At 40.0% G+C, this 15432-nt stretch overlaps 1 protein-coding gene across 2 annotated transcripts in view; it reads left to right on the forward strand.

Moving 5' to 3' along the window:
* Positions 1-15432, forward strand: part of SORCS2 (sortilin related VPS10 domain containing receptor 2) — a 1283650-nt gene that overhangs the window by 945864 nt on the left and 322354 nt on the right. For both annotated transcript variants that reach the window (XM_077477839.1, XM_077477840.1), the window contains exon 6: positions 13072-13136. In XM_077477839.1, the coding sequence (XP_077333965.1) occupies positions 13072-13136 (65 nt within the window). The remainder of the gene's footprint in view (positions 1-13071; positions 13137-15432) is intronic.

A 15432-nucleotide genomic window follows, 5' to 3' on the forward strand; every position in this document is an offset into this window, starting at 1 on the left:
GAATTGAGGGATAGCGATTTGTGGGGAGATCCGTCATCAAATACTGAAAAGTAATGACAGCGACAATTCTTCAACTGAGCAAATTTCAGTGTTTTTGATTTGATTACATTATTGAATAGTTTTTATTATTGTTATATTATTATTTGGTACAATTATTTATAGTTATTTATTATATTATAATTTATGATTTCATTTTTCAAACTTTATCATACCCGGGATGTCTGCTAGACTCTGGTTTGGACAGATTTAAGAGAGTTATTCCTAAGAATTACAGGACTACAATATAAAACGCCAAATTTTCATGCAAAATAATGGTACCGCTTTTAGCACCTAAAATCCGAAATAATCGTACCGCCAGGGAGGTTAATTGAACAAGCTGAAGTTAGAAGCTGATTGGCTACCATGCACAGCTGCACCATATTTTGCACTTTCCAGTTTTAGCAAATCTCCGCCATAATGCCCAGCAATCAGGATGGTTGCTTCCAGCGAATTATTTAAAGTATTACTAAACCCACAACAGTAAAATCAGTCTGTATATGCAGTGAAGCATGTTAGTTATTTTCACTGTGGAACCTAAGGGGTTAATCCTCTGCATTGTGTAAAAAGGCTGTTTGAGCCTGTATGCACAGATCCTCTTCTTCTTCCACTGACTCCAGAACATTTCCTGATAAGACAGAGCCTTTGGAGTCAGGCTGTACATGCTCAGTTTGGTGTGTATTGCTAGAGAAAGTTTTTTTTTTTTAATTTTCATGCAAAATAATTGTACCGCTTTCAGCACCTAAAATCTGAAATAATCATACCACCAGGGAGGTTAAAAGGCTTTTTATTATGACAAGGAGGCAGGATGGTCAGTAATGAGATGGAAGGGGTTTGTGTTTTAAATATAGGCCTTTGGTAATGAAGTCATCATTGTCAGTTTACATTCATGCAGTTGAGAACATGACCAAACCATGGACTCATTCAGGCTCATCCGAGTACATGACCGCATTAATGTACACAGATCCATGAACGTAAGTTTTGCATTTAGAAGGATAGGATATTTCCGGTTTGCAGTTACCATAAGGAAAATGTGCTACAACAGTGACCACCCTGTTTAGATACCCAAAAAGTACCTTGAGTAACCTACTGAAAAGTCATCATTACTTAGCTTGTCTGTAGGCAGCTGTTTGGTTAGGAAACTAGCAAAAAGACTGACCATACATCAGATAGTAATATCAAGATTTGGTGTGTGAAGATTAATATTATTAATATTATTATTACATGGGTTTAATATAGCGGCAACAATTTATGCAGCGTTTTACAACATGAGGGCAGACAGTAAAGTTACAATACAATTTTATACAGTAGGAATCAGAGGGCCCTACTCGTTAGAGCTTACAATCTAAGAGGGAGAGCCAAGAGATACCAAAGGTAATAACTGTGGGGGATGAGCTGATGGAGAAAATAAAAGTACAGTTATTGGGTGGGTATAGGCTTCTCTGAAGAGAAGGGTTTTCAGGGCTACCATGCACAGCTGCACCAGATTTTGCAGCTATAGAGTAGGAGATAGTCGTACAGATTGGGTTAGGTAGTTCCATAGGATGGGAGATGCTCTGGAGAAGTCTTGGAGGTGAGCATGGGTGGAGGTGACAAGGGAGCTAGAGTGCAGGAGGTCTTGGGAGGAATGAAGAGAACGATTTGGTTGATATTTTGAGACTAAGTTAGTGATGTATCTGGGGGCAGCGTTGTGGATCTCTTTCTAAGTTGTTGGTAGTATTTTTGATTTTGGTAGCAAGCTCATTTGATTGTATAAAGTAATTATATTATCACTTAAAAAATGTGACCATGACCAATGACAGTATTTTTATTCTTATAGTTAACCCCCCTGACGGTATTCCCGAGTCTGGCTCGGGGTGGAATTTTTTATGCCAAAAGCGGTAACCCCGAGCCAGACTCGGGACTGCATCGCTGGATCCATCAGGATGTTTACTTACCTTCTCCCTCGGATCCAGCGATGTCCCCACGCTGTATGAGCGAGCTGTGTCTCGCTAAATCTATCATGGAGCTGATCTCCTTTCCCTGCGAGTGTTGCGACGCACGGGGGCGGAGATCGACGCCAAATTCAAAAATTGAAACACACACATTACATACAGTATAATGTAATCTTACAGATTACATTGCTGTATGTAAATATTTCACATCCCCTTTGTCCCTAGTGGTCTGTCCAGTGTCCTGCATGTAGTTTTATATTATGAAAACTGTTCTTTATGCCTGGAAACTGGAGATTGTCCATAGCAACCAAAACTGTCACTTTACATCAAAAATGATTATAGACCAGCTAGAAAACAACGATAATAAATTGTAATCACTTGCAGAATTGAGGGATAGTGATTTGTGGGGAGATCCGTCATCAAATACTGAAAAGTAATGACAGTGACAATTCTGCAGCTGAGCAAATTTCAGTGTTTTTGATTTGATTACATTATTGAATCATTTTTATTATTGTTATACTATTATTTGGTACAATTATTTATAATTATTTATTATATTATAATTTATGATTTCATTTTTCAAACTTTATCATACCCGGGATGTCTGCTAGACTCTGGTTTGGACAGATTTAAGTGAGTTATTGCTAAGAATTACAGGACTACAATATAAAACGCCAAATTTTCATGCAAAATAATGGTACCACTTTTAGCACCTAAAATCCAAAATAATCATACCGCCAGGGAGGTTAAAGGGGTTTCCAGATTACGATAAGCCTCCTGCCTGCAGACCCCCACAACCTCAGGGCCAGGTATGAGGTCAAGAGGCCCTTGCCCACATTATCCTGGGGACAAGGTGCTTTGCCCATTGCCAACCCACCTTCTGTCCCTTGTCAACACCTGGCATGGTACCCTCTTACCCATGTTTAGGGCATGTGGCCTGGTATGGTTTAGCATGGATTTTGAAGGGGACCTCTCTCTTTTTCTAAAATGTAAGGGGTTCCCCCTAAAATACATACCAGAGTCTAGTATGAATATTAGGGGGGCCACAATGATATATATATATATATATATATATATATATATATATATATATATATATATATTGCATTTTTTTTTTTTTTTTTGCATAGGCTCCCCAGTAAAAAAATGCATTCCATCATTTCATTTTATTGAACCATGCCTGGGAATCTTTAAACCACCTATGGTGATGCTTCAATATATAGATTTTTCTCAAAAAATATTCACATCCCAAATGATTAAAGTACAGAGCAAGTACAGTTCAAACGCATGATGAAAATGTATGTGAGAGTATAACTACACAAAAATGCACATTTACTCCATCCATTCTGTACTTGCTTACATAAATCATTTACACGGAATAAAATACTTTATGCAGCCAGCTCGCCTTCATTAATCATATGCACCCAGATCTTTTGAGGTACAGAATATTTGACAGTAGTTATTTTAAGATGAGATGCCATCAAAAGGAACTAAATGAAATATTGAGCAGTGCTTTCCATGATCCGTCCCTTGATGTTCACCATCGACCATCATTGCAATCCTAGTTGTCACTCTTCTCACCTGCAAATTTTAATTAATATTTCAGAGCAGATTGCCTTTTTCTAAAAATAGAGGAAAATGAAAGTGAAAGTGTTACTTAGGGGCCCAAAGTGGAGCTGTACTTCGACGGGCTTGGATGAAAAATGTACCATTGTGTGTGATGCTATTCTGCGGCTTTAACAATAGTGTATATATTTAAATTAGTTTCTGGTCAAAAATAGAAAATAAAACAAATTGTTTTAATTAGCTATATATTTAATAATGTATACAAATATATAATTTTAACCACTTACAGCAGGCAGGTAGCAAGCTAACTACTATGCAGTATAAGCTCTGAATAGCTTGTTTGATTTTTTTTGTATTTATTATTATATTTTTTATATATATTATTTATTTATTTATTTATTATTTTTAACATACAACTAAATGGGACTGTGTATTTAGTTGTATTTTTAGTTATTTAGGTATTTAGTCATTCGAAAAAGCCTAGCTTAGTCTGAAAACTGCCCAGATGTGTCCCATAGCAAATAATACAAATTTTATCAAAGTTGTGAAAAATTATACAGATAATATGTTTAGAAACTCAAAATTTCCAAAATGATTAACCGGGAACCTTAAAGCCCCGTACACACGAGAGGACTTATGTCCGACAGACTTCCGAAGGAGTTCTGCCGGAGTTCTGCCGGAGTTCTGCCGGAGTTCCGACAGAGTTCTGACGGACTTTTCGGCTAAGCGGACTTGGCCACACACAATCACACTAAACTCCGACGGATTCGAACGTGATGACGTACGACTGGATTCGAATAAGGAAGTTCATAGCCAGTAGCCAATAGCTGCCCTAGCGTCGGTTTTAGTCCGTCGGAATAGCATACACACGAGCAAATTTTTCGAAGGGACCGGGTCCGGCGGAGTTCCAACGGAAAAATTTGAAGCATGTTCTATATTCTAAAGTCCGTCAGACTTTGGTGAATCAAAAGTCCGTTGCAGCCCACACACGATCGGATAGTCTGACGGACTCAGTCCGTCGGACTTTGGATGTTGAAAAGTCCGCTCGTGTGTACGGGGCATAAGAGTTCACCTTAAAAGCCAGACACTATTGTAAGATTTTTTTTTTTACATTAGTACATTAGCAGGTGTGAAAATAAAAATCAGCTCTGCCAAGAATACTCACATGGAGAATCACTTCTACTTTGCCCATTCAGCCCCCCCAATCCAGTTATAATCACAATACCATCACATATATTATTACCCTGTGCAGTGCCATGCTGCTTGCCTCATATTTTAAACAAACCTAAATGTCTGACACAGGGATGTGCAGATTTACTCTGCTTTAGGCTGTGCGTACAGGCCAACAAATGAAGCCAAAGGTGCAGGTAGGAAAGTATAGAATGCCTTTATCCTCCCTGGCCGTATGATTATTTCGGATTTTAGGTGCTGAAAGCGGTACAATTATTGTGCATGGAAATTTGGCATTTTATATTGTAGGCCTGTAATTCTTAGGAATAACTCTCTTAAATCTGTCCAAACCAGAGTCTAGCAGACATCCCGGGTATGATAAAGTTTGAAAAATGAAATCATAAATTATAATATAATAAATAACTATAAATAATTATACCAAGTAATAATATAACAATAATAAAAATTATTCAATAATGTAATCAAATCAAAAACACTGAAATTTGCTCAGTTGCAGAATTGTCACTGTCATTACTTTTCAGTATTTGATGACGGATCTCCCCACAAATCGCTATCCCTCAATTCTGCGAGTGATTCCAATTTATTATCGCTGTTTTCTAGCTGTCTAAAATCATTTTTGATGTAAAGGGACAGTTTTGGTTGCTATGGACAATCTCCAGTTTCCAGGCATAAAGAACAGTTTTTATGATATAAAACTGCATGCAGGGCACTGGGCAGACCACTAAGGACAAAGGGGATGTGAAATTATTACATACAGCAATGTAATCTGTAAGATTACATTATACTGTATGTAATGTGTGTGTTTCACTTTTTCAATTTGGCGCCGATCTCCGTCCCCGAGCGTCGCAACGCTCGCAGTGAACAGAGATTGGCTCCGTGATGAATCGAGCGGAGGACGAGACGCTCGTACAGCGCGGGGACATCGCTGGATCCAAGGGAGAAGGTAAGTAAACCTCCTCCTGCATACAGCGATGCAGTCCTGAGTCTGGCTCGGGGTTACCGCTTTTGGTATAAGACTTCCACCCCAAGCCAGACTCTGGAATACCGCCAGGGGGGTTAAAGTGGTAGTAAAGGCAGAAGGTTTTTTTTATCTTAATGCATTCTATGCATAAGGGTAAAAAGCCTTCTGTGTATAGCAGCCTCCCTAAGCCCCCTAATACTTACCTGAGCCCCATCTCGATCCAGCAATGTTGCACCAGAGACTCTGCTGTCTCCTCTCCCTTCTCATTGGCTGAGATAGCAGCGAAGTGCATTTGGCTCCTGCTGCTGTCAATCAAAGTCAGTGAGCCAATGAGGAGAGAGAGGGATGGGCCCAGGATCTGCTCCATATCTGAAAGGACACGGAGCTGTGGCTCAGCTCGGGTGCCCTCTATAGCAAGCTTCTTGCTGTGGGGGCACTTAACATGAGGGAGGGGCCAGGAGCACCGACGAGGGACCAGAGAAGAGGAGGATCGGGACCAACTGCACAGAGCAGGTAAGTATAACATATTTTTTACTTTATTTTTAAAATACACTTTAGTATCACTTTAAGGACATTCAAATGTAATTAGTTGACTCTACGGGGTTGATTTACTAAAGGCAAATAGACTGTGCACTTTGCAGTTGCCCCAGAGCTTAGTAAATGAGCAGAGGCTCTGCTGACTTCTATCATCCAATCATGTGCAAGCAAAAATGCTGTTTTTTTTTTAAATTTTCCTTGCATGTGATTGGGTATTCTTTGCAAAGAGAACTTTACCTCAGTTACTAAGCTCTGGAGCAACTGCACTTTGCAAAGTGCACAGTCTATTTGCCTTTAGTAAATCAACTCTTAAAAAAAAAATACACTTTAGTATCACTTTAACCACTTACAGACCGGACCATTTTGCTGGTCAAAGACCAGACCACTTTTTGCGATTCGGCACTGCATCGCTTTAACTGACAATTGCGCGGTCGTGCGACGTGGCTCCCAAACAAAATTGACGTCCTTTTTTTCCCACAAATAGAGCTTTCTTTTGGTGGTATTTGATCACCCCTGCGGTTTTTATTTTTTGCGCTATAAACAAAAATAGAGCGACAATTTTGAAAAAACGCATTATTTTTTTACTTTTTGTTATAATAAATATCCCCCAAAAATATATAAAAAAACATTTTTTTCCCTCAGTTTAGGCCGATACGTATTCTTCTACATATTTTTGGTAAAAAAAATCACAATAAGCGATTATTGATTGGTTTGTGCAAAAGTTATAGCGTTTACAAAATAGGGATAGTTTTATAGCATTTTTATTAATAATTTTTTATTATTTTTTTTTACTAGTAATGGCGGCGATCAGCGATTTTTATTGTGACTACGACATTGTGGGGGACCCATCGGACATTTTTGACACATTTTTGGGACCATTGTCATTTATACAGTAATCACTGCTATATAAATGCAGTGATTCCTGTGTAAATGACAATGGCAATGAAGGGGTTAACCAGTGAGTGGCACTGTCGGGGTTAAGTGTTCCTAGGGGCGTGTTACTAACTGTGGGGGGGTTGGGCTTTCATTTAGTGAACACTGATCCCTGCTCCAATCACATGGAGCAGAGATCAGCGTCACTAGTTGCTAGGCAGAATGGAGAAATGTTGTTTACAACGGCACTTCTCCATTCGGCCGCTCCGTGAGACGATCGCGGGGATGCCCGCGGCGATTGAGTCCGTAGGTCCCGCGACCGGACTCACGGGGGTCCCGACCAGCGCGGGAGCGCGCGGCCGGCGGCACGCTCCCGATGGCAGGGCGCAAATTTAAAGGGACGTACATGTACGCCCATTAGCCTGCCCGTGCCATTCTGTCGACGTACATCGTCGTGCGCTGGTCGGCAAGTGGTTAAGGACATTCAAATGTAATTAGTTGACTCTACGGGGTTGATGTACTAACGGCAAATAGACTATGCACTGTGCAAAGTGCGGTTGCTCCAGAGCTTAGTAACTGAGGTAAAGTTCTCTTTGCAAAGAATACCCAATCACCTGCAAGGAAAATAAAAACAAAAATAGTATCTTTGCTTGCACATGATTGGATGATGGAGCAGAGCTCCTCTTCATTTACTAAGCTCTAGAACAACTGCACTTACAAAAGTGCACAAGAACACTATTTCTGACAAACATTTGTTTTACATGAAAATTTACGAAAATTCTTGTATGGCCAGCTTTAGTTAGAGTGTTGCAGTCTGACTGCTGAGCAAGAGGAGACTTGGTGAATGTTTTCTCCTGCCTGCAGCAGACTGATGACATCATCTTATCCTAAGCAAAATTACTAAATGAAACTCAAAGGTTGTCTTGAAATTTTAATTTTTTTAAGGGCCAGTTTACACCACATGCAGTCCAGTGCGATTATGTTCTGCATCAAAAACACATGCAAAGTTGGTCATATAGTTTCCAATGGCATAGTTCACACCATGTTGCTTTTTTCCTGCACTGGACTGTACTGGAATGTGATAAAACGCGTCAAAAATGTACTGAAATGCGCGGAAACGCATCAAAAACGCACCGGATCACAGTACAGTGAAAAAAATAACAGGAAAAACAGAAAATCTAGTAATGCATCAAAAACGTGTTAAAAACGCGCATGAAGAAACGTATCCGGGATGGATCTGGAGTGCGTTTTTCAGGTGTGAACCAGCCCCCAAATTCTCATTTAACCTGTCTAAATGCTTCAGAGTTTTTTCATACTTGACAGTTAGCTGTTAGTTCTTAGCTCTGTATTTTTCAGGTGGTGCACATGCTGCTTAGTGTATTTTAGACACAGGGGGTTATTTACTAAAGGCAAATCCAGTTTGCACTACAAGTGCAAACTACAAGTGCAAAGTGCACTTGAAATTGCACTGAAAGTGCACTTGGAGGTAAAGTCGCTGTAGATCCGAGGGGGGCAGCATTTTAGCTTGCACACGATTAGATGATAAAATCAGCAGAGCTTCCCCTCATTTCAGATCTACCCCTCAGATTTACAGCGACTGCACTTCCAAGTGCACTTTCAGTGCAATTTCCAGTGCACTTGTAGTGCAAAGTGGATTTGCCTTTCGTAAATAACCCCCATAGACTTACATATGTTACCATTCATCATTTTAGAAGGTGAACACGCACCACCACACCACAAGTTCAGTCTATAGCTGATGCTGGAGGGAGGGCACAGGAAGCGGTTGGGCAACACTGGAGGAGATCAGCAATGCTGAGTTACAATAAAACGATGAAAAAGGGAGAAAACTATCTTTTTTTTTTTTTTTAAATGGCAATTGGTTATGATATAGCGGCTTTAGAAAATTGTCATCCAAGTAGGAAATTATCCAAAACCAAGTGGATTTTGTGGATTTAATGTTTTTAATAGAATTTTTCTAATATTGGTATAAACACACGCCAGACGACAGTTCTGAGGCTAACAGTTAAAATATACAAAGAATCCTCTCTCAACAATATTAATATGCATGGCTGCATTTAGAAACAGAGGGGAACAGACCTGTTTTGTATTCTCGGCTAACCTCGGAAGACTCTTTTCCTCCACTATGAATTTTCTACCTCGATGTACCCGTAAATTACAAAATGTAATGTCTTCACATATGGAAGTTTATTATTAATTTTATAGACACGCTTATTAAAGCTGCATTAAATTCAAGCTATAATATACCAACCCCATGGTGCAATAATTGCTTTTTGTGTGCTTTGATGCTTTGCTTTTGGCTATATTTATGTAGGAGATAAATAAGCATTTTTTTTTTCCTCCTTACCTTTTTATGATCCCGGGCAACTTTCACTTTATGACTGAATGATCCTCTCTTTGTTACATTGGTGATCTAATCTTTTATTCATTATGCAGCATTAATTACACATTGCTATGCTTTATTCTGAGCCCAGTATGGCTTTTTATTCCTGACTTGATAAATAGGCTTAAAATACAGGAAACTGAAGATTGTGAAATACATTTCAATAGGCTGGGTATTAAAGTAATTACTTTCTGCTGTGCCTTATTACTTACACTACCGGTGGTTGTTCACTGGGAAGGAGAAGTGGAGTTTTTAGCATTGAATAGTCCTCATCTGAAATCAGAGAACTACAATCACTTTTAGTGAATGTAAGGAGACCCTTTTACAAACATTTCAGGTTAAAAAGCACAAAAAAATCAGGTAGTTGAAATGTTTAATATCAGTGTTTTTCCTTTCCATAAACTATTTGTTATTCGTTGCAATGTGCCTTTGAACATGATATGAAATTTGTCTACTTCAGTAAGTGTCAATTATCTAGCACATCCCCCTCCTTTCTTGTACATACATAGTCCTCTCCTTGTCTAGGAGTGCCTAATTACTCTCTGTGCTGACCCAGCTCCTCCACCCCTCCCCTCACCTCCCTACATAATGTTTTATGTAGCTGCTACGGGAGCAACAAAGGTGAATATCATAGAGCAGCCATTTTCAGCAAGGGTTCCATGGTACCTTAGGTTCCTCCAGTGGTTGCTAGGGGTTTCTTGAGCTGTGGCTAATTGACCTCCCATTTGATGGGGCCTGTGTAGTTTCAGGGTTAACACCACTTGACAGAGTCAGCTGCAGGACACCATTGGTCTTTTTAGCTGTCTGTAATGCCACGTACAGACAATCAGAATTTCCGACAGCAAATGTTCGATGTGAGCTTGTTGTCGTACATTCCGACTGTGTATATGCTCCATCGGACATTTGCTGTCGGAATTTGCGACAACAACTGTTTGAGAGTTGGATATCAAATTTTCCAACAACAAGATTTGTCGGAAATTCCGAGCATGTGTACACAATTCCGACGCACAAAAGTCTACACATGCTCAGAATCAAGCAGAAGAGCCGAACTTGCTATTGAACTTCATTTTTCTCGGCTCGTCGTACGTGCTGTACGTCCCCGCATTCTTGACGTTTGGAATTTCTGACAACATTTGTGTGACCGTGTGTATGCAAGACAAGTTTGAGCCAACATCCGTCAGAAAAAAATCCACGGTATGGTTGTCGGAATCTCCAATCGTCTGTACATGGCATTAGAGTGGTATTCCTACCACTAATGATAGGGGGTCATTGTTTCTATTAGCTACCAGTGTAAGGGAGCGCTTCTCCCAATCACATCCAGTGAATTGGTTTTAACAGAGGTTTCCTGAGATCTACCTGGATTTCAAGGGTTCCCCTAGGGCAGTGATGGTGAACCTTGGCACCCCAGATGTTTTGGAACTATATTTCCCATGATACTCAACTGCACAGCAGAGTGCATTAGCATCATGGGAAATGCAGTTCCAAAACATCTAGGGTGCCAAAGTTCGCCATCATTGCCCTAGGGTCCAAATTTGAAAAAGGCTGCTATAGAGTGTTGCTTGAGTGACAGCTCTGAGTTTGCTGAGGCTGTTATCACATCCAAAATGGTGACACTTAGCAGCAGTCTCAGGGCTTTTGGATGTCTACACACAGGAGCCTTTTACAGGTAAACAACAGCCATAAAATATGCAAAATACAAATAAAAAATGTATAGGAAGAATGAAAATATTGAAATGAATGGCATAGGCACAGTTTATTTAAGATTGACACTTTAGGCCCCTTACACATGTGCCAACTAGTCAGTTTTTTCAGGCGGATCTGAACGGTTGCGCCATACATTCCTATGGAGCGTTGGATGTCAGTGGTGACCTGTCCACTGACATCTGATCCGCCCCGATCCGTTCCGCAAAATCCTGATGGATGGAAACCCTATTATCCATCCGTCTGGCGGATCGGATCAGATGAAAACGGACAGGTGGTCCGTTTTCATCTGTTCCCCCCATAGAGGAGAATGGACTCTCTGACAGGTCCGTCCCTGCACAGTCTGCAGAGACGGACTTGTCATCTGTCAACGGAGCGATCCCTGCTGAGCAAGCGAAGGAGTAAAAATGGACAGCCCCGTGTGAAAGGGGACTTCTAGGTCAAAGCGTACATGTGAACGTGCAGGCTTTGATTTGTGGAAGGACCATCTAGGGCAGTAAAATATCAGTTGTGTGTTGAGGAGGAAGGGCAGATTCATAGTCGGTTAAATATACACTGTATATATATTTTTTAAATAATTATTAAGTTTTTAGAATATTTGGAAAAAGTGATGTTCTCCTGCATCAACATCCCACTTTGGTCACAGGTAAACTGAACCATGCAGTAAAAAGCAAGGTCAGCTTAATATAGCAGCGTGGATAAAATATGTAGGAAAAAAGTGAATAAATATACTTACCTTACAATGGCTTTTGCCCATGGCATCTAGGAGAGGTTGATGCCACCATCTTTCCAATGACATCCTAATGAAGAAGCTAAACACCCAAAATTTGACAAGGAGATGCTCCTGCAGTGATCTGGGGCATTAACGTGAGGCATTTTTGATGCCAGCATTCCCTTGAATCGGATTGAAAGGATGGTGATGTCACACCTGCCAAGGAAGCCACAATAAGGTAAGCATATTTACTACCCACAGGGGTTATTTTACCCTTCATGCTGCCATTTACTATGAGGAAGGAGGCCCTGGTATGTTAATCAGAAGTTGTCTTTAACTGCAATGTTTATTTTAATTGTTTCTTTATATTTGATTGCCTTGTGAATCTTATTTTTTGCATGAACCATGGAATAAGCAACAGTCATATGGTACATGCTGAGAAATTTCTGCAGTATCTCTCAATAATATTCATAAATTATTATATCTATTGAGATGATAGTTTTAGGTAGATTTTCTGGTGTCACATGCAGGTGGCAGGTCCCCTTTAACAAGCTGTTGAATTATATGTACTATGCGTCTAATTATGGCGATAATAGAAACATGACGATGATGTAATTTTATTTCACTAATACAAATAACTCTGGTACTAATTATCAGACTGGATACAGAACATTGAAATTTTTAGTTTTTAGTATGTAGGGATATGGTAATTATGTAAATGAAATAAGTGTCTGAGCAGGTGAGCGGTGGCATGGCTGTTTCATTTTCACACATCAGGCAACAGATGCAGATTTGGGTGCACTGTCTGAAAAGAAGTTTATTATTTTTAATGAAAAATAATTTAAAAAATATATTATAAATTCATGACATGTGCTGATACTCACCAATTAAATACATTCTTAAAGGGTCAATCCACCAAGAGTTCCTGGCTCTGTTTCTTCCCATTTTGGTATCTTATTCCACTTGCTACCACAGGGGTGTCCTGATGTCCACAATGATACCAAGGTAAGCAGATCGATATGTTCTGTAGGATCTCAGCAAAAACCCTGTGTGACTTTGCAGACACTAACCAAAATTTTGAAGGTTTGCTCAGCCTTGCTTTATAATTTAAACTCGTTATCTCATATGAATTATAATAATGCATTCTCTGTGTTTGCAGGTCTGTAGCCGGAGTAGACTCAGATCCGGGAATGGTGCACATGGAAATTCAAGATTTAGATGGAGGTATGATGTACTTTTTTTACTACCTGAAAAATACAGTGGTTACAGTTATTAAAGAAGAACTTCACCGGCCTATAAAAAAATACATTTAAACATTTAAAAAACCCATACCCACCAGTCCTTGAGATCTTACACTGTCTCCTTAGCACCCAAAGTCTTTGCAACTTTCTTTTCCTGTTCCACTATCATGGTTTCGGAAGTTGGCTGTGTCACTTCCTGACCACTTTCCTATTGCTGAAATGTATGAGTATGATCGCCAATTGCTATGTGAGATGGCTGCAGGTGGGGTGGTCAGGCTGGGGTAGGTCATCTTCAACTAGACAAGTGGCTTGCAACACCCACTCACGCCCCAAAAAAAAATATCTGAAAATGTGTACCAGGAAGGTGGGGTGGGGGGGATTAGATTGATGCTAAAGCCCCGTACACATCGGCAGAATGTCAAGAGGCATTTGCTGGGTCAAAAAAAAAAACAGCCGCCATTCTGCCTGTATGTATAAATGGTGCATGCTGGAAAACCAGCAGCCAACCGACTACCAAACAGTGCTCTCAGCCAATGGAAGAGAGTACTGATCAGGGTGTTATGTCGACGACGGGGTGGGGGGTGTCCCCGGGGGGGCATCCCCCTGTCAGAACACAACAGCTCAGCGGGGGAAGGTGCTAGACTAACCTTGCATAGTTAGTACAGCGCTCCAACACGGGTTGCCCAAAAAAATAAAACTGTAGTGTGTACCAGGCTTAAGTCTTTATTTGGAATTAAGGTCTGCTTTAAGATCTCCATGTCCAGTGGCTATGACTACTGGGGACTGATGCTTTGGGAATGTTGCCTTTTTATTCAGGGGCAGCACTAAAATGCACCCCTGTATCACAAGCTGAACAGGATGAGGATGGGTTCAAACTGATGAGGTCTACCGCATTGCATGTTGTTTGTAAAGGAATCGCTCCGGATTAATGTACAAATGACATGCAACTTGAGTGCGGAGCGAATTGAGCACAGTGTGAACTGCCGGCGATTCTGATGCAGTATGGGAACCGCACAGAAATCAATGTGGTTCCCGCACCGCATCAGTGTGAACCCAGCCTCAGGGATACATGTTAATAGATGGATTCATTTATCTTCTGTTGTTTCTACACTTGCTAATTTTTTTCAGTTTGGACTTTTTTTTTGATACGATAATCTAAACAATCTAAAGTAATGTTTGTGTGAACACCTTATTTTTCACTCAATTAATCATATTATTAAATTATTTTTAATAAATAATAATAATAATAATAAATATTAATACATTTTTAATAAATTATTATTCATTAAACACATTATATGTTCACAATTGTTTGTAATTTTATGCAATTAATCACATTACATATTCACATTTTTTTGTGATTTCACGTTGAAGTTGGTTTATCACTAATTATTGATGGTTTAGTGACATAATTTACTTTATACACCTTTTTTGATTACTTTTTTAACTGTATTCATTAAGTTTGTGCATCGCTTTTCTGTTTATAATAGATGGATTCAGGCTGGGTTCACACTGATGTCAGCACAGAAATCGCTGTGGTTCCTGCACCACATCAGAATTACAGACAGTTCACACTCTGCTCTGTGAATCGCTGCGGGTGTCAATATAAAGTTAATGACACCTCCGTATTGGTTTTCAGAACACAGTACGAACTGTGGAATCGGATTGCATGGGTCTGAACACCCATACGCTCTGATTCCAGTCGGGACAAAAAAGGGTCCTGCTCTTTTTTGGTGCAGAGCCAGTGCAAATTGAGACATACACAATGTATGGCTTAATTTGCACTGCACTTAATTTGCATGTCATTTGTACAGACATCCGGTGCGATTCATGTACAATTGACATGCGATGCTGTAGACCGCATAAGTGTGAACCCAGCCTAAAGCATGAAACCTTCTAGTTCTGCAAACATGATCAGCACTATGGACAGTTCATAGCTGGTATTCTGATTGTAGAATCAGCCCACAGTATTATTTGTTTCCTCAAGCATGCATAGGAGAATGAGAAATCATGAGAAAACTAAGATGCCACTGTGTATAACTGCTTTAAGTAATGATTTCCCCACTGCTCAGATTTTCATTTTTTCCCATTATAGTAAACTGGGAAGTTTGCAGGCAGATGAGCTGGTACAGGCTCTGCACCCGTCAGAGTTCCACCAGTGCAGAGAATGAATGATACCAACACCCAGGGCTGGTGAAAGGATTTTTTATACCCTAGGCCAGTGATGGTGAACCTTGGCACCCCAGATGTTTTAGGACTACATTTCCCATAATGCTCTT

Source organism: Lithobates pipiens, unplaced genomic scaffold (genome assembly GCF_037356315.1).
Source record: "Lithobates pipiens isolate NorthernLeopardFrog02 unplaced genomic scaffold, aLitPip1_a1.2 Scaffold_13, whole genome shotgun sequence".
In the NCBI taxonomy this organism is placed as follows: domain Eukaryota; kingdom Metazoa; phylum Chordata; class Amphibia; order Anura; family Ranidae; genus Lithobates; species Lithobates pipiens.